The sequence below is a fragment of the Vicia villosa genome, linkage group LG5 (assembly GCF_029867415.1).
Source record: "Vicia villosa cultivar HV-30 ecotype Madison, WI linkage group LG5, Vvil1.0, whole genome shotgun sequence".
NCBI lineage: Eukaryota > Viridiplantae > Streptophyta > Magnoliopsida > Fabales > Fabaceae > Vicia > Vicia villosa.
In genome coordinates this window covers 93,514,912-93,539,657 of record NC_081184.1, presented here as the reverse complement: position 1 = coordinate 93,539,657, position 24,746 = coordinate 93,514,912, and the positions used below count along the sequence as shown (strand labels likewise).

At 30.6% G+C, this 24,746-nt stretch overlaps 2 protein-coding genes across 2 annotated transcripts; one reads left to right on the top strand and one right to left on the bottom strand.

Moving 5' to 3' along the window:
* Nucleotides 1-14,473: 14,473 nt before the first annotated feature.
* On the top strand, nucleotides 14,474-16,573 carry LOC131605018 (uncharacterized). The gene is made up of 7 exons (XM_058877423.1): nucleotides 14,474-14,497; nucleotides 14,617-14,782; nucleotides 15,141-15,483; nucleotides 15,703-15,787; nucleotides 15,885-15,971; nucleotides 16,071-16,307; nucleotides 16,491-16,573. The coding sequence occupies exons 2-7, from the start codon at nucleotides 14,631-14,633 to the stop codon at nucleotides 16,571-16,573; spliced, it is 987 nt and encodes a 328-aa protein (XP_058733406.1). The 5' UTR covers nucleotides 14,474-14,497; nucleotides 14,617-14,630.
* A 4,560-nt stretch (nucleotides 16,574-21,133) lies between these two features.
* On the bottom strand, nucleotides 21,134-22,535 carry LOC131606878 (uncharacterized). Its single transcript, XM_058878972.1, has one exon. It carries the CDS (start codon nucleotides 22,228-22,230, stop codon nucleotides 21,280-21,282), a length of 951 nt encoding a protein of 316 aa, XP_058734955.1. The 5' UTR covers nucleotides 22,231-22,535; the 3' UTR covers nucleotides 21,134-21,279.
* Nucleotides 22,536-24,746: the final 2,211 nt, after the last annotated feature.

Genomic DNA, 24,746 nt, shown 5'->3' with positions numbered 1-24,746 from the left:
TGCCCTAACAATGGTGAATTTCGTTCTAGGCCATGAAGCTTTGATCCAAGGGTCCAAATCTCTTCTAATATGTGTCAGAAACTCAATTAAACCATTAGTTTGGATTGGAACACAAGTACATGCAAAAAACGAAAAAATCAAAATATGGAAGAATATACAAATCGCGAAATACATGTTTTAAGCATTATAGGGCCTATCCTATGGTGCATCCTCACCTTATATTACCTCCACAATTTATTGGAACGGTTGTTTTAACTTGGAACTTCTTTGAATAAAGAAAACGAACGTTGCACCTTCCTTTGATATTTTTGCTCTTTGAAACCCTAATGTTTCTCCACCAAATTTCGTCCCTTTTTAGTCTGCATGGCTTCCCCTTATATACTAGAAGAGGTTAGGGTTATATGTTTGATTCCAATCTTGAGCAATCATGTTTGAATATTTGATTGAAAAAATCTCATGAAACTTTCTATTTTTGGAGCACAATTTCCTTCCAATCAAATTACATGATTCCTATTAATTTAGAGATTTGATTTTGGCTGGAAAATAAGCTCACACGCATGAATACAATCTTTTGTGTTTTTATTTTAATTTATTTTGACTTATATTGAATAAAATCAAAAATAAATAAAAATAACAACATTATCCATGCACCAATGAAATTCCTTGGCCCTCAAGATCCTCTTTGACTAATTATATTATGATTCATGCATCTAAAAAGATTCATTTGTGATTTATTTAATTTATTTTGATTTAATTTGATTTTATGTGAATAAATTCAAAATTAAATAAACTAAAATCACAAAATAGATGGGCATTGGCTAATGGGCCTCCTATAAGCTTATAATCACGTGGGAATCTCAAAATTATAGGCCCATTACTCAAAAGTATGAATCTTGTCAATTATGGTTTCATGTATTCTTCAAAATTTTGCCAACTTCAACAAACCATAACTCCTTCAATATTTATCATATGAAGAGGTTCTAGGACTTTTTGGAAAGCCCATGATGTCTTCTGCAACCCCCTTTAGAACATATTTTGCATTTGAGGATTTTATCCTGGAGATATAGCTTCTGACAAAAAACAGCTTTTTGCGAGCTTCTAGAAGGACCTGTAATGTTTTGATTATATCTCCTAAATGAAGCATTTTTGGCCTTGGCATTAGAGAGACAAAGTTGTAGAGAATTCAATTTCCTTCAAAATAGGCTTTATTTGAGAAATTTCTGATGTTCCATGTGAATGTTATGGCTGGTCAAAGTTTAGTTACTTTTCTCCTTAAAACCCTAATTTAGAAACTTTTCCTTTTGATGATTTTTGAGCTTTTCCTGATGAATCATGATCAAATTTTGATCAAATGATGAATTTTACTTCAAAATATTGATGTTGACCAAAAAATCAGGAGTTTTGACGGTGATTTGACCATAGTTGACTTTTAGGTCAAACTAGTCGACTGTTGACCATTTGAGCAGTTGAATGAGCAATCTTGGGAATCAGAGCTTGGAAATTGATGTGAGGATTCTTTGAGGCATATGGGAAACCATGGGGTGTACTTGAGGTGTCAAAACCCGATTTTACTTTGAGAGAATCAAAACCCTAATTGGAGGGTTGCTGTTTAGGAGACAGGTAAGTGAGCTTATCCCTTAGTGCTTGAGCCAAATTATTTGAAATATGATGGGAAAATTTTGGGGTATGACACTAGTGATCAAATTTAATTAAAAAAACGAGTGATGTTGAATAATGATTATAGGTTTTTCTTAATGGATATTTGATTTAATTTTTTCCAGAAAATGCAGAATTTGTTGGATATTATTTGTTCCATAAATCTCTCCAACAAGATATGATTTGTTTCAATTTAAATTCAAATTTAAATCTCCATTTAAATATGAATTAATATTTTTCAAGCCGTTAAACAAGTCACCTGATCATATTGCTAAACCAATAGCAATAAAATTTTATCCAAACTTTGACTTGAGAATCTTCCAAAACGAAGCAGCATTGACCTATTGCACAAGGCCCAAATGTCGTACCAACATGTAAGGACATCGTGTCCAACATGTGTATCTTCTGCACCTCTATACAACTTAAGCAAGCTAGAATAATCTTGAATACTTTGAACACTTCTCCATGTTTTTGTTTTACAAAATGCAGTCAATCCAAAGAGCTAATCCACTAGAAACTTCAAATACTACCCACTTTTCTAATAAGAACTACACTTAATGCCTCCGCAAATACAGCAGGATAGAGGAACCAGATCTCTCCGGCTAAGGGTCTGGAATACATTCAAGGAGTTAAAAATGGAACTTTTTAGTAATGTGAATGCTTTCTAACATTTCGGGGTCCAATCAAATTGTACATCTTTCCTCATTAGTTTGTATAACAAAACCAGTGAGCATACCGTTTAGTTTAACTATCTTCTCTTTTGTGGTTGAGATATCCATATTTATAATTGTGTTGCATTAGTTAGGGTTAGATTCTATGTCCATTTTTGTCAAATAGAATCCCAAAAATTTGATGGCTCTAACGATTAAGGTACACTTCTTTGAATAGGGTCTCATGTTATATTGTTGTACACAGTCGAACACATTATTGAGATGAGCTTTGTGTAACTGATCTTCGTTATATTTTACAATCTTGTCGTCCAAATATACCTTTAACATCTCATTGATATCTTCTTCAAAGATCTTGTTCATCCTTTTTTGGTATGTTGCACCTACGTTTTTCAAGCCAAAGGACATGGCGTTATATCTTTAATAGGTGTGCTCAGTCATGAAGAATGTCTTGTCTCTATCTGCTTTGTTTCATGGAAATTTGGTTGTATTTAGAATAGGCATCCATGAACGATAATAGATTCTACCGGGCCGAATTGTCTACATGCATATCAATGATGGGTAAAGGGTATGAATCTTTAGTGCATGCCTTGTTGAGGTCTATGTAGTCAATACACATTATACATTTACTTAATGCCAACTTTTTTTGGTGACTGGCGCCTTCTCCTTTGGGATACATACCGCATAGAGGGGTTGATGTTCAACTAAGGACATGCCACTATGGGGTCGATATTGTGCATCTCATCCAAAGAAACAGTGAAGAGATTGGTGTTATATTTGGGGCAATTAATGAGATTTTCTTTCCACGGGGTTAGAGAGATTAGCTCCTAACTTTACCTTTCTGGACGACTAAGAATTCACCATCAAGAATTGATAATGGGATCTTCATTCTCACTTCAGCTAAGAGACTGCATTCACCATCCTTCGTGTTTTTGTCTACAGGTACACCAAAATTCGTGATGTTGACATCCAACTAGCGTTGATTGGAAAGCCTTGCTATTTTCACTCTTCCCTTGTTGAAGAGTAATCACAAACAGATCCTTTAGTATTTTTCATGTATTTGACGTGTTCTTGTCAAGTCATTGTGGATGGTTTCATCATGAGTATTGGAGTACTTCATCTTCAGGTGGATGGTAGAAGCAACAATGTCAAAAGTTGCGAATAAGGGCCGATCCATGATATAATTTAAACACTCTTGCAGGGGACCACCAAGAATTGTATGTCTCATGTCCTCACATCTCATTTCTCCAAGCGAGGCCATCAACTCTATGTTTCTCCAATGGGTGTCACAATGTCATTGAACGCATGCAGACAAGTGCTCGCATAAGGCAAGAATCTCCTTCTTCTAAACCCTAATTCTTCGAAGAGACTAGTGTACACGATGTTACATGAGCTGCCCCCATCGGTCAGGAATAATGATACTTCATGATTGGCTATACTTTTTGCTATTACCAATGGAAGTACCTCATTATGGATATTGCCCACCTTTTTTTACCCCCTAAACCCTAGAATAGGTATCTCGTCTTTCGAGTTCCCTTCTTCTCCTTTCGTTTCTGATCTTGTGGCATGTCTCTTTATGGTTGTCGTGAGTGGTTCTTTTAGGTGAGATAACCCTTAAATTATTGAGGAGATGGGGGAAATGGAAAAGGAGAAGAAGTCGGAGTTGGTAAAGTGGCGTTGTGATGAACGGTAACTGAGTTTCTTTGAAACTAGTCATTGTTGACGGTTATGAAAACTCGCAACAACCAAGTTGGTTACCAGGAAAGGTTGCGACGTTGCAACCAAGTAGATCATAGGAATTTGACGTGGGATTTCGTAAGAAGAATCAAGAAACGGTTCCCATAGCGCCATTATTCAGGTGAGGGATATGAAATGTTGATTTGTTGATGAATACCGTCGTGGAAGCTCTCTCGCACGGCGGGGAGAGTCTCTGGTAGGTGGAGAGGGGGTGCACTTGCAAGGCGCTTTTGTTAGTGATGTCTATATATGGAAAACGATTAGAACCGCCTCCATTGACTGTGGTGTGAAATACGGACCACCGTTGGATTGATCCCAACGGCAACAACGAGTGTGGTGCATGGTTCTAGTGCACGGCTGCTTTGTGAGAGTCTACCGGTTTGTGCATCTTAAGGGGGTGAAACTTTAGATTGAGCCTTCGAAGTAAGCTGGTCTCATTGGACACTATGGCCTGTCGAGAAGGCCAATATCTAATAACAATATAAGAAAGTAATATACTACCAAAAATACCTAATTAACCTAATTAAAACAGTCTAACAGCCTTATTTTATACCCCTAAATGTAATTTCAACTAAATAATCATTTCATTATTTTATTAATCCAATCCTCATTATTATTCTAAATTTTTTTACGTATTCCAAGTTTTTATATTAGGTCTGCCTGCAATAAAAAAAACTTAGGGTGTGTTTGGTTCGGGGTAGATGGAGGGGAGGGGAGGGGAGGGAATATTTTTAATTAAACGTTTTTTGTTCAAATTTTATGAGGGGAGGGGAGGGAATGGGAGGGGAGCAAAACCCCTCCAAAATACACTTTTTGCGTCCCTCCAAATCGGTGGGATTTGGAGGGGAGGGGAGGGAATCTCAACTTTAATATTTTAAAAATTATTATAATTACTATAATATCCCCAGCTTTATTTTAATATTTTAAAATTATTCATTTTCTTTTGTATTATTACTCTCTTCTGTGTGATTTTTCTCGATTGCTTCTATCAACTTATTATAATTATTCTCTACCTTCAAATTATTTTGAAATTTTTGTCCTTAATATAAATCATAATCATTTCACTTTTTTGATTTTTTTATAACTCTTTTATGTTTATTTATGTTTTTTTTTATAATTTTGTTATATATCATATCATATTTTCTTTTATATCAAATTTTAAAATTTTCATTTTAATTTATTTATTTATTTTATTAAAAGATTTAAACCATTTATATGTAATAATAAATTGTTTTATGTATTTTATGTGTTAAATAATTCATTACGATTTCAAAGTTGTTATCAACATATAGTTTAATTTGTTTTTGAACATTTTATTCGAATTAAGTGAACTCAATTTTTTAACGTTATGTAGTAAATTATAACTTTTTAGTCACTCAATATTAGAAATTTTACTAACAAAAAAATATGTATAGATTTTTCACATTTGAATATCATATTGTATCACTTATATAAGATAATAAGGATAAAAATCACTACGCCAAACAAGACCTTAGACAGCGCTTTTTTTGGCCTTAGACAGCGCTTTAAAGCGTTGTCTATTCCAGCGCTGCTGTAGGTAAAGACAGCGCTTTTTTTTAAAGTAAAAGCGCTGCTAAAGGCCCCTTAAGCCAGCGCTTTTCGTTTAAAAGCGCTGCTAAAGGCCCCCTTAAGTCAGCGCTTTTAGGTTAAAAGCGCTGCTAAAGGCCCCCTAAGGCAGCGCTTTTAGTTTAAAAGCGCTGCTAAAGGCCCCCCTATGCCAGCGCTTTCCTAAACCCAAAAATTAAAAAAAAGCCTCTTTAGGCAGCGCTTTTAGTGTAAAGCGCTGTCTAAAATATACAGTTTTTTTTATATAAATTACTTAATATAGCGCTATTTGAATTATACATTTTATATGCACTTGTTTTTAACCACAATTTACACAAAGTTTTTAACCATAATTTGCACCAAATTATATATGCACCAAATTTTCACAAATTGGAGCTTCAATCCAATTAAAAACAATACCAAAAGATATACCATATACATTTGCAACAATGTACTTATATATACTATTACTCATTTACATATACTTACAAGAAAACAACACCAAAAGATATGCCACATTTTGTTTGCACCATTATACCATTACAAAATCTATTCATCTCTATCTTTTACATCTGCACATATAACCTGAAACAACACCAAAATATCGTAATTCACGAACGATATTTGCCTTGGTCTCTATCATGAACGACTATCTTCATAAGTGTTATTCCTCGTTTAATTTCCTCTTCGTGAACAACAACGGTCTCGTGATCTCCATCATCAATAGCATCATCATGTGGGTGATCTTCGTTACTAGCCATCTAACCTGTAATAAAGAAAAACCTTGAATGTTTGTCACGTTTTATATACAAATTAAGTTACTTTATAAAAAAAATAAAAGCCAAATCATATCAGGAGAAACTTATATAATGCACTAAAATATTTGATTAAATAAGCATAATACCATAACAGCTCAATCAAACCCTTCAGAGAGAGATTATCCAAATGGCAACAAAAGTGAGGCAAAAGGAAGACATTTGAAAAGCCATAAACAAACTAACAGGAACTACAATAAGCAATTTTAACTAAACTCCAATACAAGAAGCCACCCAAGTACTAGACAATTGAAAATGACACCAATACAAAAAAGCTTTCCACCTTGGCCTGCCATCCCCAATTGATAACACTGCTAGCTAAACACTAATTCTTGTTTATAGGGATATAAGTCTCCTAATCCTAAATAAGTAGGAAAACCAGGAAACTAAATCATGGTACTAATAACTAAGCAATATAGAAACTAATTTTAGGAGATAATGTAAGATGCTCTAAGATTAGAAACTAATCTTCCGAGATAAACTACTCCATAAATCATAACATTCTAAGATACTTTCTTATATTTCAATACTGACAAATCCAAATGGACAAGTTATAAAACACTTATAACAAAACGCTGATTAATACTATCTATTAAGCATACAACAAACAATGCTTGCAGATACTGAATTGACCCAGTTTTTTTATGGGCTGAATCTACCCAGTTTAGAATCTGAAGCACTGCAAGAAAAATAACAGCTTGTGTTGCAACATGAATTAAACAAGTGCATGTATATGGGTCCCTCCAAAATAGCAGCACATAAGCATGGGATGACTTTTTTAACTGAGCCCCTCACCCCCAATAAAAGGGTAGTTTAAAAAAGAAACATTCACCAGCTCTGTGGTTCATGAAGATTAAAAGAAGTGACAAAATTATTATCAGAATCAATAGTTTCCTATAACTTATGTGACTGTAAATTGAAACAATAAATTTGTGTCCAATGTTGCTTCTTCACTAAACAATGGGTTGACATATGAAACTACATGAAAATAAACCAAGGACAAGAACAATGCATAACTCGATATATAGTATGTAGTATAGATTGAAACCTGAGTTGCAATAGATGTTTGTCACCAGCACCTCTTCGAATCAGCGATGGCCTTCGACTAACTACACCAATACAAAAAAGTCTTAACCAACTTTTTATTAAAACTATTAAGACTAGTAATGAAAAAAGCAAATAGCAAGTTGTAAGTTCAAGAAAGAATTATTATGCATAAAATGAAGTTATTTATAGTGAAAAAAGTTTCAGCAATATGATGATTAATTGTCTCATTCAAATTAATATATCAAGATGCCTAATACAACTCAACACAGGACATGAGATATTGTAGAAGTGTTTATTGCCTGATTCAAACAAGACAAAATTAAAGAGCCAAGTGAAACCAGCTGCATGATTATGCATATCAAGATCAACCCAATTTCATATTACAAGATATTATTACATAGACATAAAATATTGGGGTATAGAAGCATTGTGCCAGTTATTTAACAACACTGGCTAATACCAAATCCAAAATGACAGTTGACATTGACTAATTGTAATAACAATCTATAAAAAAATTCAAATCAAATTTCAAATGATAATTTGAAAATAAGAAAATGGAAGGAACAAACTAATATTAATCAAAGTCAGAAGCTATGCAAGTCTCTCCCAATGGAACTAGATTCTCTCACCTCTTATTTGCATATGAGTGATTTTATTCTCTAAGGTTGACAATGCTCGGGGAAGGTTTAATGGTAGATATATTTAAAATATTTAGTGTTTCTTTAGGGTAAAGATAAATGGCGTAAAATCAAGGGTTTTCTTCTTAAGTAGTGTTTTTAGAAGAAAGATTGATAAAATGACTTATATGTCTACTATTAAAATTACTAGTTTTCTGCATTTATATATTTGGTTCTCTATGCTTTCAGGTAGAGTGAAGAAAGGACCTTTCATTTTCACCTTGGACAAAATTAACCATGAGATTGGCTTTATGGAAGAATAAGTTATTGAATAAACCAAACATGATTACTCTAACTACCTCAATCATGAATTATATTCCTATCTATTATATGTAAACCACTTAGCTTCCTACTAGCATATGTATCCAGATTGATAAACGTATGAGAAACTTCAATTGGAAAGATAACTTTAATTGAGGTATTCATCTCATATGATGAGACAAAATCACTCAAACTGAAATTAAAGGAGGGGTATGTGTGAGAACAATTAGAGAGGCTAAAATTAATATGCTTGGAATGAAACTAAAGCTACTAAATCATTTGGATTTACGGTAGTATCTTCTAAACTCGGGGTGAAATGAAACTAAAGCTACAAGTTGTAGCATCTTTCCAAATTGTGCTGATGACTACAAATGCAAACACTTGACAAAAATTCAGCTTCTGACTTACAGATAAAAGGCTTGTACCAAATTGACATTTCATCAAACACTATATGTGCAACCATATAGCGCTGGTAAAAGAGAAGACAGAATATCATAAATTCAATTTCTAGCAATTACTAAACATCATCTCGAACCAAATGCAAATGATGAATTGGTTTCAAAAATAGTAGGCCAAGTATTGGCAATATGAGTAGACACAGAGTAATTCATTCCTCTTATCAAAATCCAAAACTGAGAACTACCTTAACTAATGCTCCACTATTGTAAGCTTTTTCTAGTTCATATCAAAATAGTTTTGTGTCAAAACTATTAAAGCAAAATCACATCCTTGAACAGAATTTCAACAAATTTTTATTTGCTTTTCAACTTGAAACATAGAATGGGATGGATAGCGTTAAACAAAACCAAAAGAAATGTCATAGGCACTACGAAGAATACCTGATAAAGAATCAAGGAAACAAGAATAGCAGAGATTTTACGAGCAAGGAAAGCCGTCGCGTGAATGTCACCGAACAAATGCAAAACAGAGCAACGGAATTTAGGGCTTTGTATAAATGTCGTCGAGTAAATGTAGCCGAGTGTGTTAAAGTTGAGAGGGGTAGCGGAGCAAGGAGGTGTGTGAGAGAAGAACAGTGTTTTTTTGGTGTTTAGGGTTTTTTGCGTGAGGGAGAAGAGGAAACAAATCTGAGAATATAGAAAGAATGAAAGAATCAATTTTTTAATTTTAATTTTAAATGACACTTATTGAGAAGCGCTGGCTAATGTGGCCCTGTAACAGTGCTTTTGCAAAGCGCTTTCTAGAGCAACCCCTTTAGCAGCGCTTTTAAGAAGCGCTGTCTAAGGCAACCCTTTTACCAGCGCTTTTTCTTTTTTTCTTATATAATTTTTGTGTTTTATTTTTTATTTCACTTATAGCAGCGCTTTTGTATAAAAGCGCTGTCTAATATGCGCTGTCTAAAAGCCTTTTTGGCATAGTGAATGTAAATTATTAATAAAACCCCTCCCCTCCCCTCCTGAACCAAACATATTTTTAATTAAAATCCCTCCCTTCCCCTCCCCTCCCCTCCCCTCGTTTGAACCAAACACCCATTTGATTAAAAAAATCCCCTCACCTCCCCTCCCCTTCTCTCCCCTCCATTAAAATCCCTCCCCTCCCCTCCCCCTCATTTGAACCAAACACACCCTTAACGTATTCCAATGTCATTCTTAGGCCTAATTTTATGGATCTATTTGTTATTTTCATCTCCTAAAAATCTCATTAAATCATAAACAATAATTATGGTCAGACTAATTAATATTGCCGATAAAATCTATTAAATCTCATTCTTTGTATGGTACCAATGCATTTACACGGGTTCTTTTGCAAATAGTATTAAGTGAGATGTTGGTCTTTACGTTTTTCCATAAGTACTGCATAATTATCATTGTAGTAGGAAATGTAAAGACTTAACCTTTTACCAATGCAAGCAAAAACCCTACCCACTACAAAGAATCAATGCAATGTCAAACTCTTCCTCCAACAGATTTCTCTTCCATTCCAGTTTTGATTTTCTCTTCTAGTTTTTTATTTTTCTCTGGAAAGTTCCATATTTCTTTTCCTTACAATTTTTCCGATTCAAATCAATTATTTACCTACTCCATAGCCTTTCATTCATGAAATTCTTCACATACATCTTATATAGTTTTTGGTTCGATTTTTTGGTTATATTTTTCTTTTAAATGAAGAAGAATATACATCGATTTTTCTTTTCATGTTCAATGAAGAAGAAAATACATCCTTTTTCTTTTTCTTCGAGACATTTTTCTATTTTCTTCTTTCAAGTGTAACGTATTCATTTCCATCATTCATATACTCATGCCATTAGTTTTCACCAAATTTTTTTCATTCGATTGCGATTCTCACTCTTCAGCGTATAAATAATCTGATATCAATTATTTGTTTATGTATTTTTTTAATCATTGTTCTACGTTTGCAGTATGAGTGATTTCATGTTTGATATCGTTTTCATCTTCATCTTTAAATCTTCCATCTTTAGTATACTTATTTTTTTCAAAATCTGTTACACGTTCCTTCACCATGTTGTATCTTTTTTTTATTATTATTCTTTGTTGTTTAATATCTTTTTGTTTTTTTCCTGATTTAACACTGTTTTTGCTAAACTGTATCTAGAAAAAATTGAATGGTCGCGCTCTGCTGTCAGCCGTGTCGCCAAGCATACAAGTCCTATCAAAGATACTCAGCCTTGTCGTCAAGCAAACAAATTGTGCCATCCAGCAAACAAACCCTATCCAAGGTGTTCAACTTTTATTATAATGATTATGTTGAAACACATCACAGATGCACAATATCACTGATTTCCAGGGATATATAGCTTTTTGCACATATATTGTAAATTATATCAACAAGTTAATTTATATTATTAGAACTTTATTAATATATAGTATGATTTAATTGTTAAAAATATTAATTAATTTTCTTTATTTCAATGTGATCAATTTTTGCAGGGTGAAAAATGTTAATCTTAAAAGTCGTGCCCATGTGTTCCTCCTCAACCATTGTCTATCCGACTGAAAATTTAAATATCATGATTTATTTAGCTTTTTTTTGTGTAGAAAATTTGATTTTTTTCTCATACCAATGAGAGTTAAATTGCATTTTGGTCTACTGTATTGTAACAAACCAATAAAGTACGCCACACGTCCATTAAATTTCTAAAAAAAAATTAGAATTGTCTTTCATTACATATTGTTTGTATGTAATTAAAATATGTAATTATTTCCTTAAATAAGCGTGGAATAAAAAAAATCAAAAGTTATTGATATGAGTCTTTTTATTATACTTTTAAGTTTTATTAACAAAAAAAAGTCGTAAATTTTACCAATAATTGAAGGTCGTAAGTCTATTGGTTTTCTACTCTATGTTTTCGAAACCTATCCGTGACGTTTATTAAACATGTTTTGGAATCAAAATTATAGAGTGAATTTAAAAGACGTGTGTAACAATTATATATTGATTGGGTCTAATTTATAATTTTTTATTTATTTTTAGATTTAGTAAAATTCATTTTGACACAAAAACATAAAACATATTATATTTTAAACAGAGATTATTATAATAAAGATTATTTAAATAAGAATTATTAGTACCTTTTTATGTATAATAAATAAATATAGTAAAATAATAAACATTATTAAAGTATTTAAAATAATTAAATTAAATATCATTACAGAAGGTTAATGATTCTAAATTCCTTTAAAAATATATTCTAATTAATGTTGTATATTTCCTTTACTTTTTGAGTTTTTAATGTATACAAATTTTTTGTATGAAATTAAAAATTAAATGCATATAAACAATTTACAATTAATGATTTTAAACTATTTATTTAGAAACTACAAATATTATTTAAGACTATTTATTCAACTTCTTAATATGATAATAAATTTTAATTAAATCAGATTAAAATAGTTATACTAATTATATTTAATTCTTGATTTTATTTTATTATTGGTTATAACTTTCATATTAATTATTAACCATTTCAAATATAATTTGTAGAAAATTCAAACAATTTCAAATTAAAATTATTGTACTCGAAATTAAAAAAAAAAAACATTTTCCCGGGTATTTTACCTCAAACTCTTTCCCTCATTAAACACATTGTAGACTCCTCTGTCGAAACTATATGTAATATGTCAATTATATGTAATTATCATGTGATTTTCAATCATTTTGTTAATCTATATAAATTGGTTAACAATTTATTAACTATTTCAATTTTTGAACTTTTTAGTAATTATTATGATTTCTATGTGATATGTGAATAATAATGAACAATATATTTATATAAATTTTCAATACAAAGTTATAAACTTTTCTTAACCATGCATCATTTGACTTTTATTTATTTATTTATTTATTTATTTATGTGGATCCTTATTTTTATAAGAGGAAAAATATTATTTATATTTAATTTTTAACTGATAAGAAATTGAGTAAACGGACAATAATAACGATATGCTATCAATATCGATATTGTAAGTTAAAATGTGACAATAATAATGATACACTATTAATATCAATATTGTGAGTAAATAATAATCAAGGTTAATAATAATCATTTACAATACAGAAGAATTTTAAAAATATAGGCAAACCCGACGTGCCGAACCTATTTTTCTGACGGGCCGATAAAATGTATTCTTAAATTGAACAGATATTAAAGATCATATATATGTTTAATGATTTCTGAATTACTATAGCATATAACTTCTAAATTACTACACAAATTATTAAACCAATATGTTTTTTTTTAGTGTATAATATGTTTTGTTTTATAATATTTGTTAATAGAAATTGTAAAATTAAAATTATAAACAATTATAAAAATTATAGACATGTCCGACAGGCCAAACCTGTTTTTTCACCATATATTTGGTTTAATAGTAACTACTAAATCCATGTATATCCGGACAACTACTACAATTTGATAAATTAAATTAATATTTGTATGACAATTAACATTGAAATTTTTTTTCTTTTAATTCGTATAAATACATTTTTTAACCATAACTATATAATATTTATTTAATATTTATATCAATTTTATACGACCCGTGCAAACGCACGGAAACTTTACTAGTATGTATAATGTTCAATAACAAATGTGCACCCAAATTTCTAATTTGGTGGATAATTGCTTGACTACTTCATAAATATTCAAAATATACTTGAGTTGATTAGTTTTGCATTTCATGTAATGAAGGATTTCATAGACGATAAGGGCTTTATTAAGGATATCCCTACCCGAAACAAATGTCTCTGAGGCCGGCCCAATCAACGCAGAAGCCCCGTTCTAATTTTGAAAATGGGTCCAAATTTAAAATATAAATACAATTATATAATTAAAAAAGACACATAAAAATTATATTTATGTATTAATTAATAATATATTTAATTAAAATTATTTTGAATTTTGATCTATCTCAATTTTTGTATGTATTGATTTATTGAATTTTTATCATAACATTTTATTTATTTCAATTAATATTTATGAAAAAAAAATTGGACCTTCTAAAATTTTGAGGCCCCTAAAATTTGGGGCCCTGTGCTGTAGCACTTCTTACACATGCACAGGGCCGGCCCATGCTACTTTAGTGCTCTAAGATATGTGGCAGAAATCGATTTTCAGATTCATCTAATGAAACTCATATTTTGCATGTTTCCAAGCTCAAAAGAAAATAGGATTCAACACTTGTTTTAGAGATCACTTTTGTGCTTTTGTTTTTGTTTCAACATCTTTACTTCATGCTCATCTATTGTTTGAATCTAATTGTAAGCTTTTATTTTATGCACTTACTAAAAATAATTATTAATTATATTTTCTTTCTATTATTATTGGTTAGACTTTATTAACTTTGAATGGAGCTTGGAGTTTTAAGAACTAATTTCTTGAAAGAAAATATTTTTTTCATTTCATTTTTATTTTTTTCCATCTCATATAACTGACAGTGAGAATATAGACAGATCAAGATCCAAATTATCGCAACAAAATTCTCTCCTACTTACACACCAAAAACATCTCTTAATTAAATGCTCCTTTTTTTTAACTGCATTCTCCTCAATTCAATTCTTCCGACTTTACACTGTGTCTCAAAAATCCCACAAGGTATCCTTTATTCATTAATTTCCAATTTTCAATGCATGTAAAACTTACGTAAATTTTTTGTTATTGTGTAAGGATATTGTTTTGTGACACTGATTAATTAATGTTTTAACTTGCATAAGGTTCTATAGACACAATGGTGGGAATAACATTACTTGTAGATCTATGGAGGAAAAAACAAAGCTTTAATATGGCACATTCTTATCCATCTTCATGGCTTTTTTCTGCATCTGCCACTGCTGCCACAATGTCTGTTGGGGCCTCTTTAGCCTCCAATGATTTCTTTGGGTATGTATCATCTTTTTGGCTACTTGAAACAATTTTTAATAGTCACTGTTTGAATGGAATATTAATAACTATTTGTCATAAAAATATCATATGAATCACTAGACACATACATAGACATCAGATACGACACTGACAATGATACATCAATAACATGTGTCTATTTCATATTGGACATTACAATGATACATCGATAATATATGTCAGTATCTTATTGGACATCAACAATGATACATCAATAACATGTGTCAGTGTCGTATAAGATATCTGATACGTCTTTGTTCAGATGTGTCGGTGGTATATAGAGAATAATTCAAAATTAAATTTTAGCACCATTCCTCATCATAACACATGACTGCAGTTTCAGGACACCGGTAGCTTATTCTGACGCTGGAGTGCTGGCAGTTTCCGACGATTACCTTTCCGGCATTCGAGCTTCGCAGGAGAAATATTTCTACCATGATTCTCTAAAGTATAGCCCAAAAGGCTGCAATTTTGAACTTAAGCCATTGTGGTCTGCTTTTGAATTGAGAACATTTGCACTAATCTCATTAAGGTCATTCTTGATGTTCTATTTGCCTCTTTTGGAGCCTCATGCAAATATGGAACAAGATTATGATAACTTTATGCAAGACAAAGAAGATGAACTTCGTAGTAAATTGGCTGTTCCCTTTAAAAAATCACTATTGCAAATCGCCCGTGAGGTAAGACTTATTTAATTTATGACATATGCAGAGCTGTCTTTAAGTTTTTATAGGTCCTGTGTAAGTAAGAACCCCTATATAACCACAGGTTAAAAGTTGATTTAACTGTAACAAATTTTAGATCATATGCGGTAGTCTACTTTGCATGTCATAAGGCCAAACATATACAATATTCATTATTACATTGTTCAACTAATTTTTGTTTCAAATTCATCACAGGTTACAGTTGTAACAACTAGACGCATTTTAGAAAGACTTACTTTCCATTATGCTCCAAAAAAAATGGCATGGAGACTGCTAAAAGGTCTTCATTTTTTCTTCTTAATACATATTAAAACAAAATTCCTATGACACCAATTTGTCATCATTCGGTTTATGCGTCGGTCTCTTCTCTTGATCAGATGTTCCTGCATCGGCTGTTCGAAAAGCGGGACGGGGAATGCCGACTCATGTTTACATGCTTTGTGTGAGCAAAGCAACTCTTAGAGGTCAAAGAAATAAATCTATAATAATTTTTTTCATTAGTACAAAACTCATTGATTTTTTTGCCTATAACTTTTTTTCTTTATGCTAATGTTTGTGTATAGGACACACAATTGGTGTTGCAGCATCATGGATTGTTCAAGTAGGGGTCAGAGTATTTCAATTCTTTAAAACAAAGTCCAGAAATGAAGATGGTAGCATCAACAAAGCTGAAAGAAATAGAATTTTCAAAGAGAAGATTTACATAGCTACACTTAAGTGTAATGCATCCCTAGTTTTTGCAGCTATTGGTGGAGGAATTGGTGCTACTCTTTGTCGTCCTTCGGTTGGTCAATGGATTGGTAAGATTATCAATTACGCATTCAAACATTATCGTATAACTTATTAGCTATCAGTCGTCAGCTATAAATTAGCAGTTAATTTATCAACTATCTACTAAAGACTATCAATTAGTTTATCAGATATCAGTTGTATTCATCAGACTGACTCTATTTGTTTTATGAATTATATTGTGTTTTTTTCAGGTTGTGCTGTTGGTGATTTGACTGGTCCTGTTATTATAGCAATTTTTGCTAACAGAGTTTTGGACATGAACCTGCAGTGTTGATTATAGTTTTCTTTCAAATTTATTTCCTATAATTTAAATTCAAATAAGGGTGATATATCAAGATTTTAGATATCTTGCATTCATAAGATGGGAATATGTTGTGTTTCAAAAAACTTCTAAGTATGATCCTTGAATTCTTGTTTTATTATTATTTATATATTTTTTAAAGTGATTTATCCTTGTTTGAATGACCCTTTCCTTACAATTTTGATGAAGTATTTGGTACACTTTGTAGTGTGAAATTTGAACACTACTTTCCTACAAAATTTTGGAATCTTAAAATGTTATATGCATTGTTTCTCCATCTCAAATTTTAAGACTTTTGAATTTCACATAAATTATAAAATTATGTAACACTTTACAATAATATTCTTCATTAATTACAAAGAAAAATATTTATAAAAAAAAAATTGGAAGAACTAATGTCAAATTATGTTTCAAAAAAGTTAAAAAACACTTTAAATTTCTTTTTAAATAAATTACTCGTTTTCTATTGAGAAAATTTACGTAAGATTTACTTTCAAAGTATAGGATCAAAATGTAACTATTTAGGACTAGGATGACAAACAAATATGTCCTTGTTTATTCATGTCTCACAAAATTTCACAAAAACATGGAGGTGAGATGAGCATAATTGAGGGTGAGGGTGCAAGTCTAAAGCTTTGATTCGTCTGTAAAAAAAAATAATGGCGTGATAGTTTTTGAACATTCCACTTTTTAAATCTAAAAACTAGAAATTTTAAGTTAATCACCGCGCTAGTAAAATAATATTGTACGAGCATATTAGAGTACACAAGATTAAAAAATTTGTCCCATAAAAAGTGTGAATAAAATGGACATGTTCGACTGACCCGAAATATTTTACCCAAGAGAGTGAGTATTAGAGTGAGTATTTAAAAAAATTGTTACTAACACTCTTCCTGTTTTTATTTAATAAAAAAATATTTTTTTTTTAAATTTTGATATCCGACTAATTCAAAAAAATTAATTCCACTAACAAAATAGTTTTTATTTAACCAAAGAAAATTAGTAGGTCGACAGTAGGAAACAGAAATAAATATTCTCCATTTTAAATGTCCACTGCAACTTTTTAATATAAAGGGTAAAAACTAAAAACATATGGCAAGGTTATTAAAAGTCATGTTCGTAAAGTTTAATTTAATTAGTAACTTCAATATTGTTAGATTAAACTTCTAGAATTTTAATCCAAAAAAAAAAACATAGTTATGTGTGTAGGAGACAAGCGCGCAAGCTAAAGATAATATTTGAATAAAATAAAAGAGAGAAAAATTGTGCATCCCCTTAATAAAACCCAACTTACCCTTTATCAAATTGACTTTTATGGGCGAGAATGGTAGGGATAGATCGATCTGGTAGCATGTTATCCATAAGTTTGATCATAACTTTGAAACTCAACTTTCTCTAACATTCTAACTGAAAACTATTCTAAAGCACAACATTTTTTCATGAAATTTGTGTTTCAATACCCAATTATATCATACATTAACTAGATACAATAGAGTGTCCCAACATGCATTTGTTTATTGAGACAGAGGTAAATCCTCGCGACAACATGTTGGTTCCAATTCATTTGATGTGCAAACGTCCATTTCCAGAGATCAGCCGTCTTCAGCTCCGTCCACTTCCAGAGTTCAGACGTCTTCAGCTCCATCTTCATAGAGGCAAGTGTCATATGTTGTTGCTCCAAAAGTTCCACATGTCCATTTTTATGCACTTGTTACAGATGTTCTAGTTCATGATGTTGTTCTTGAGATTTTTGTTTGAGGCCCCTATGACAATTCACCACTTCCTCTGTATGTAAATCATACTACTAGTATGTGTGGGACAGAATGGTAAAATAAATCTTTATTTATTCTTTGAAACATGTAGTTATTTGAGCTCCAAAAAATTTAAGCATGAATGATTATATTATTATTATCCATGGTATCAGGCCCGATCCTTTTCAGGTGCAGGTAGTGCTCTAGCACTGGGCCTCATAATCCAGGGGGCCCAAATTTATTTAAACAGCAAGCACCTTTAGCTATATTTCTACACACTATTTTATTTATCTTATTTTCTTTCTTCTTTCTATAAGAAAGTTATATGGCTAACATGAAAGTATCAGTTTTACGATAGTTTATCATCATGTTAATAATACAAAAGGGAGTAAAGTTAATCATTACTTACTTTAAGTCTAGGTTGTGTTATTTAATTTCTTATTATCCCTTGGATGACATTGCCTTGTACTCTTGATGGTTGGCTTGTGGGTCAGGCCTGATGTATCTTCATCTACCTAAGCGAGTCATGCAACATTTCAAGTTTATACAGGGTGTTCCAAGAGACTCGTTTATGTCTGTTCTTCCTGATATTGTATGCAGAGATGTTGATGCGATGTTTGATGACTTCTACAATCATTTGTTACTAGAGGAAGCACGAAGTGTTCTAATTCCTCAATCATGGAGTAGTGTATTCAACTACATCCAATGGTATTTCAGAGTGTCACATCCTTACGTGACATCATATGCTCACGGAGATCCATCTAGGCCAACTCACCAAGAGATATTATAGGAGGAGCAGGATACGGCAGATCATGTCATTGATGTGTTACTTGCATATCATCATATTATGAATATTGCACGAGCGCGTGTAGAAAGAGAGTGGAGTTTCCAGAAGGAACTCTCGTGAGGGCTACTATATATGTCCTTTTATCGAAGGCATGTGCGACATTGTAGTACAGGAGGCAGAGAAGGAACATGGGGGGTCAGATATATCTAGCATTTCACTTTTATATCTATTTTGATAGTATTTGTATTATGATTCGTAAATTATCAACAATTATGTTTGATTATGGACTATGCAATGATTCTAATATATGACATTTTAATTTTTATAGTATACTCAGTATAAATGGCCTATAATATAAGATTTCTTTAAAAATGTCAAATTTATAACAATCTTATTGTCGAAAGGGATATTATGGAAGGATATTTCTATATTACTCTCGGATTGTGAAATAAACACACTACAATAATTTTAAAATGTGTCGAGGGTTATTACGCAAGTGCACATATAGACTTATCCTTCTATAAATACGAAAATATATTTTCATACTATTTTTTAGCAAAATGGAACGAGTGACTCACTTACAAATAAATGTGATGTATTTAGAATACGTAAGAAAATATATATCCGTATTATAATGTATTTAGAATACGTACAAAAATATATTTATGTATTATGGCAAGCACATTTTCCGAATTTTATTAGGTGGGCTGTTCACCATTAAGGGTGGGAATAGCAACCCCAAAAATAATAATATAACTAGAAAAAGTCCAAATCTTTTAATGGGCTCGATATTTCACTTAGGGAAGCCCATTAAGTTTAACATGAGATGAAAGTCCAACACATAAATGCCTCAGTTTTTCTAAGAACATTCATTAATTGTGAAAAGACTATTTATTTTAGGACATGTATGTAAGCACATGCACCCACAAAGTAGCTGGTAATAATTTGTGTTGTATGAGTGAAGTTAAAAAATGGAGGGGCCATAGAGTCATAAACACATGTCAAGGTACCTAAGGACATGAATAGACCATCATAGACAACAAACAAATGTTCCACCATGCCATTAAAGACAAGCCAATTATTTTAAATGTAGATGCTTGTTTGTTTCAAAATATATATTTTTACCATCAAAGTGATTCAACCCTATTTTCATTCTAAATTTATTCATGTTTAAATGTTGTGTAAATTGATATAGTATTATTTTGATTATTTTTCAAGTTTCAACTCTTGATTGTCTTTTCTTGAAAAATAAACATGCATTGCATATGTTAAGTTTTTTTTGACACTAGTTAATTTCATTTATTAAATTTCCCATCTTAGTATTTTTCTCTATTTTAACTCTTACTGTCAGTGACATATAATTGTTGTGAGGACATAATATCATCTATAGAACCCTACAAAAATAGTAAAATAACAAATGACATAATCTAATTCAAAAAGTTTTTACAAAATCAAAATGTTGACCAATCATATTATTGTTTGGTAAAAATGCAATACTTTCACACTACATTACAAGACAATTAGTTGCACACGCCTTCTAAAACGGTCATTAGAGGAAGTTAATTTTCCCTTAATTTCAACAAAATCAAAAAGTTGACCCATCATGTTTGGCACAAATGCAATATGTGACAGCACTTAGAGTCTCATTAATCAACTTTAGTATTTGTTGAATGAATCTATAAAATTCACGATATTTCATTTGTTCACACGATATCTCAAACACTAGCTTATCATCTTTCTCAGATATTTGTATGCATATGAGTCAAAACTAGTTACATATTTGAATATGTGATATCTCATTTATTCAATTTTAAATATTTAAATACACATTTTCTCATTTATTTACTTTTAAATCGTGAAGTTATTAAACTACTAATAAACGAACGCCCACACTAACTCAATTTTCTAAAACAATACTTATCATCTTCTCAAAATAAAAAAATAAAAAAAAGAGTATTATATCTTTTTAAGATGAAAAAAAAAACATGAAATAAATCAATATAAGATCCCGAGTTCAAATTCTGATTAAAACAATTTTTACTTCGATTTTACTTTAGCCTCTAACCTAAAGGGCTAGAAAAAAAATGTATAAGAAATCAGAAAAAAAATAAAAATTAAAAGATGAAAACAAAGTAAAATCCTTAAGAACTCTTACATGCATAGATGAAGAAAGAGAACTCAATCCTATCTTTATCCTTCTGAGAATTCTTCTCTTCCAACCACAATCTACTATCCAAACCACTCCTCGTCCTAAACATAAAAACACCACAACCCGACCCCGAACCCGAATCAAAGAACCAATCATGAACATCCCAAAGCAAATCAACCAACAAACCATCCACAAAAATAGTCTGATTCCCTCGAAAATTCCACCGCAACCTCTTCACACGAATCACATTCTTCTTATCAATGCTCACACACAAAACCGGTGACAATGAAATTGATGATTTACTATCAAAAGAACGACCTTCGTTCTCAACGCTGCATTTTATAACAACGTCATGATAATTACCGCCGTTGCAGAATTGAGCTTTGGTGGAATAAACTGTGTTACCAGATGAACAATGTTCTCTACGTGATAAGAGTGAAATCTTCGCCATTGGTATGTTATCTCTCATTTTCTTTGTTACAGTTTCTGAATCTCCGAGAATTAAACCGATTTCTGAATCTACAATGACAACGATGTAGTAACCTTCGACCGGTTCTGGACCTGTTTCGTATTTTGCGTTTGACAGATCCCATAGAACGGTTGCTTTGGAACCTTTGGAATCTTCGAGATCGAGGATTTTGCTGCCTTTTTTCCTGCGGAAGAATCGCGAGTTTGTGTTGAGGCGGAAAGGTGGGAGGATGGATGGATCTTGGTTGTTGAAGGATATGGAGAGTCCTTGATTTGAATGATTTCTGCACCATGTTACAGTGATGAGAATTTGTTTGGAGGTTGAGAGGACTAGTTTGTAAATAGATGAAATTGAGGTTTGGATGGAAGGGGAGAGAGTGTTGGGTGTGATGCATGGGTTGTTTGAGTAGGTGGAACATGATGGATTTGAAACGTTTATTGAGTTTTCAGTGAAACATGAAACTAGGTCTCTCATTGTTGTTGAGAAATTGGATTCAAAGATCTAAAAAAAATTTGGATGATTTTTTTGGAAGAGAGAAATAAATGTGATGAGAAGAAAAGAGAGATGGAAGTTAGAAGGGTGAGGATGAAACTTTGGTGGGTGTAGTTTTGATATGATTTGCCAGATAATGGAGATGATTAAAAAATTGGAAAGAAGTTAAATAAAAAAAGGGAAGGGTTGCCAAAATTGATGATCCTGTATTTTAGTACACGATTGGGTTTTTTTCCATAAAAGATTGAGATTTAGAATGGAAATAATATGGTAGTATTAGACTTCACATTTAGTATAGTATTGATTGATGTGTTGGGGTTTGGATTGTCTTGGAGTTTGGTTTCTCAAAAACTTCAAGATTTATGTATAAAAAAAGAAGAAATCTTCAAGATTTAGTATGACATGTGGCATATCAAAAAGCTAAATGTTTTAAAAATTTTGAAATATCTTTGTAATTTAGTTGAATATTCTAGGTATTTAAAATATTTTAGTGATTTGGTGTAAAACTATTTATTTACGATAGTATTTTTTTAGAAATTGAATAATTTATATGTAACTCTAAGGACTAATCATCCAAACGAAAAAATACAAAGATAAAGTTCTCTGTCAAAAAATCCATGTGTTTAGGATTAAGAAATCGAAATTTTTGATTAAGTCGATTAGGTCGAAAGAAATCTTTTATAATCTCATCTCATCTGAGTACTATTTAATAATTTTAAATTATAGTAAAAAAATCTTTTTTTTCTATATTTAAATAGATTGATTGAGTTAATAAATTAATTAAATTTTATTATTTTAATTAATTAATATTTAACACTAACTTAAATAAATTGTTTGGTTTAATTTTTAAATAGATTAATAAACTAATAATTTAATGAGATTATGTTTTTTATTTTGATATTTAAAATAATTTTTTTTAAAATTAATTTATACTGTATATAATAATAAATTAAAATGTGTAAAAATTTAATGTAATTTAATATGTATAAATCACTGGGAAGATTAACAAATTAATAAATTATTAAAAGTTTAAAGTTTAGTATAATATAATAGTAGTAATAATTATTAACCAAGAGTGAAGTTGTAATTGCGAGAATAACGTACCAAGTGGGTAGCGTTTGGTGATTAATGAGAACTATAATTAAGGGGAAAATGTAACTACTGTTAGAGCGATTTATTTGGCAAATGCGTTAGAGTCTATGCTTGAAAAATGGAACAAACGGACACATAAAGAGGAGACAAAATAAATTAAATCATATTTGTTTCTATTCTTTTGTTTTTTCCTTACTCTTGAAAAAGTATTTAATTAAAGAATAAAAAGGACACATATTATTTTTTGAATTATTTAAAAGATAAAAGTTTTTAATTTATTTTCTACTTTAATTGTTTATTAGTAATTTATATTTTAAGTAATTTGTCAACTGTCTTTAAAAACAATTAGAAACATTCTTTGCTAATTAATATATGGATTGAAAACTGATTAGTGTATAACTATCGTTGTCAAAACAAAACATAAAAAGTATACTATTTAGCTATTAGTCAAAAAAATTGTCTCTATTCGAATGAAATTCAAAATTCAAAATATGTACTCTTCTGGATGTGAGTCTTTTACACACATTCACCCGAATAAGTCAAATAATTCATATCCAATTTCAGTAATTTTAAATTTTGAAATATTATAATCTAATTTAATTAATGGTTTAGATCTTGCCTACAGTCACTGTTTGAACTTTGATTGAGCAATTGGGGAGGAGATTTTAGAAAATTAATATTTATATTTGATATTTTTTAATTTAAAAAATATATATTTTATATAATAATTTAATCATATTTTACCTATTTTATATATATATCTTATATATATATATATATATATATATATATATATATATATATATATATATATATATATATATATATATATATATATATATATATATATATATATATATATATATATATATATATATATATATATATATATATTTATAGAGAAAATAAGACAAAAAATCATTTCTTTTAAAATTCTCATTCCAAATAATTATAAGGATCTTTTTTATGGATATAATAAGAGGAGAAATTGAATAATAATGTTATATTTTATCTTAATTCAGAATTTGATAAGATGATCAATATGATAAATTATTTTTTAATTAAAACTATCATGTCTCTCTGTTTTAAATATATATTGTTATTCTTAATAAGAGTAAGATTTGAAATTAATTGGATACGGTAAGAAAGCGATTACTAATTTATTTATATAAAGGCTTAAGTAGTTTTTTTGGTCTTTGTAAGTTGGCGTGTTTTTTATTTTCGTCTTGTATCTTATTTTTCTTGAAAATGGTCCCTGAATGTTAAGATCCTTTTAGTCTTAGTTTTTGAAATTGAAATCCGCAGGAAAATTCGAAGGAAAATCCGCAGGAAACCTGTAGATTTTCCTGCGAATTTTTATTTTATTGACTAAAATCAAAAGAAATTTAACATTTGAGGACTTTATC

What these genes read in the sequence shown, in the direction of transcription:
- LOC131605018 (XM_058877423.1), top strand. Translation starts at nt 14,631, where the DNA reads ATGGTGGGAATAACATTACTTGTAGATCTATGGAGGAAAAAACAAAGC. An exon ending in GCCTCCAATGATTTCTTTGG is followed by an intron (nt 14,783 to 15,140) that starts GTATGTATCATC and finishes ACATGACTGCAG; the next exon opens with TTTCAGGACACCGGTAGCTT. An exon ending in GGCATGGAGACTGCTAAAAG is followed by an intron (nt 15,788 to 15,884) that starts GTCTTCATTTTT and finishes TCTCTTGATCAG; the next exon opens with ATGTTCCTGCATCGGCTGTT.
- LOC131606878 (XM_058878972.1), bottom strand. Translation starts at nt 22,230, where the DNA reads ATGAGAGACCTAGTTTCATGTTTCACTGAAAACTCAATAAACGTTTCA.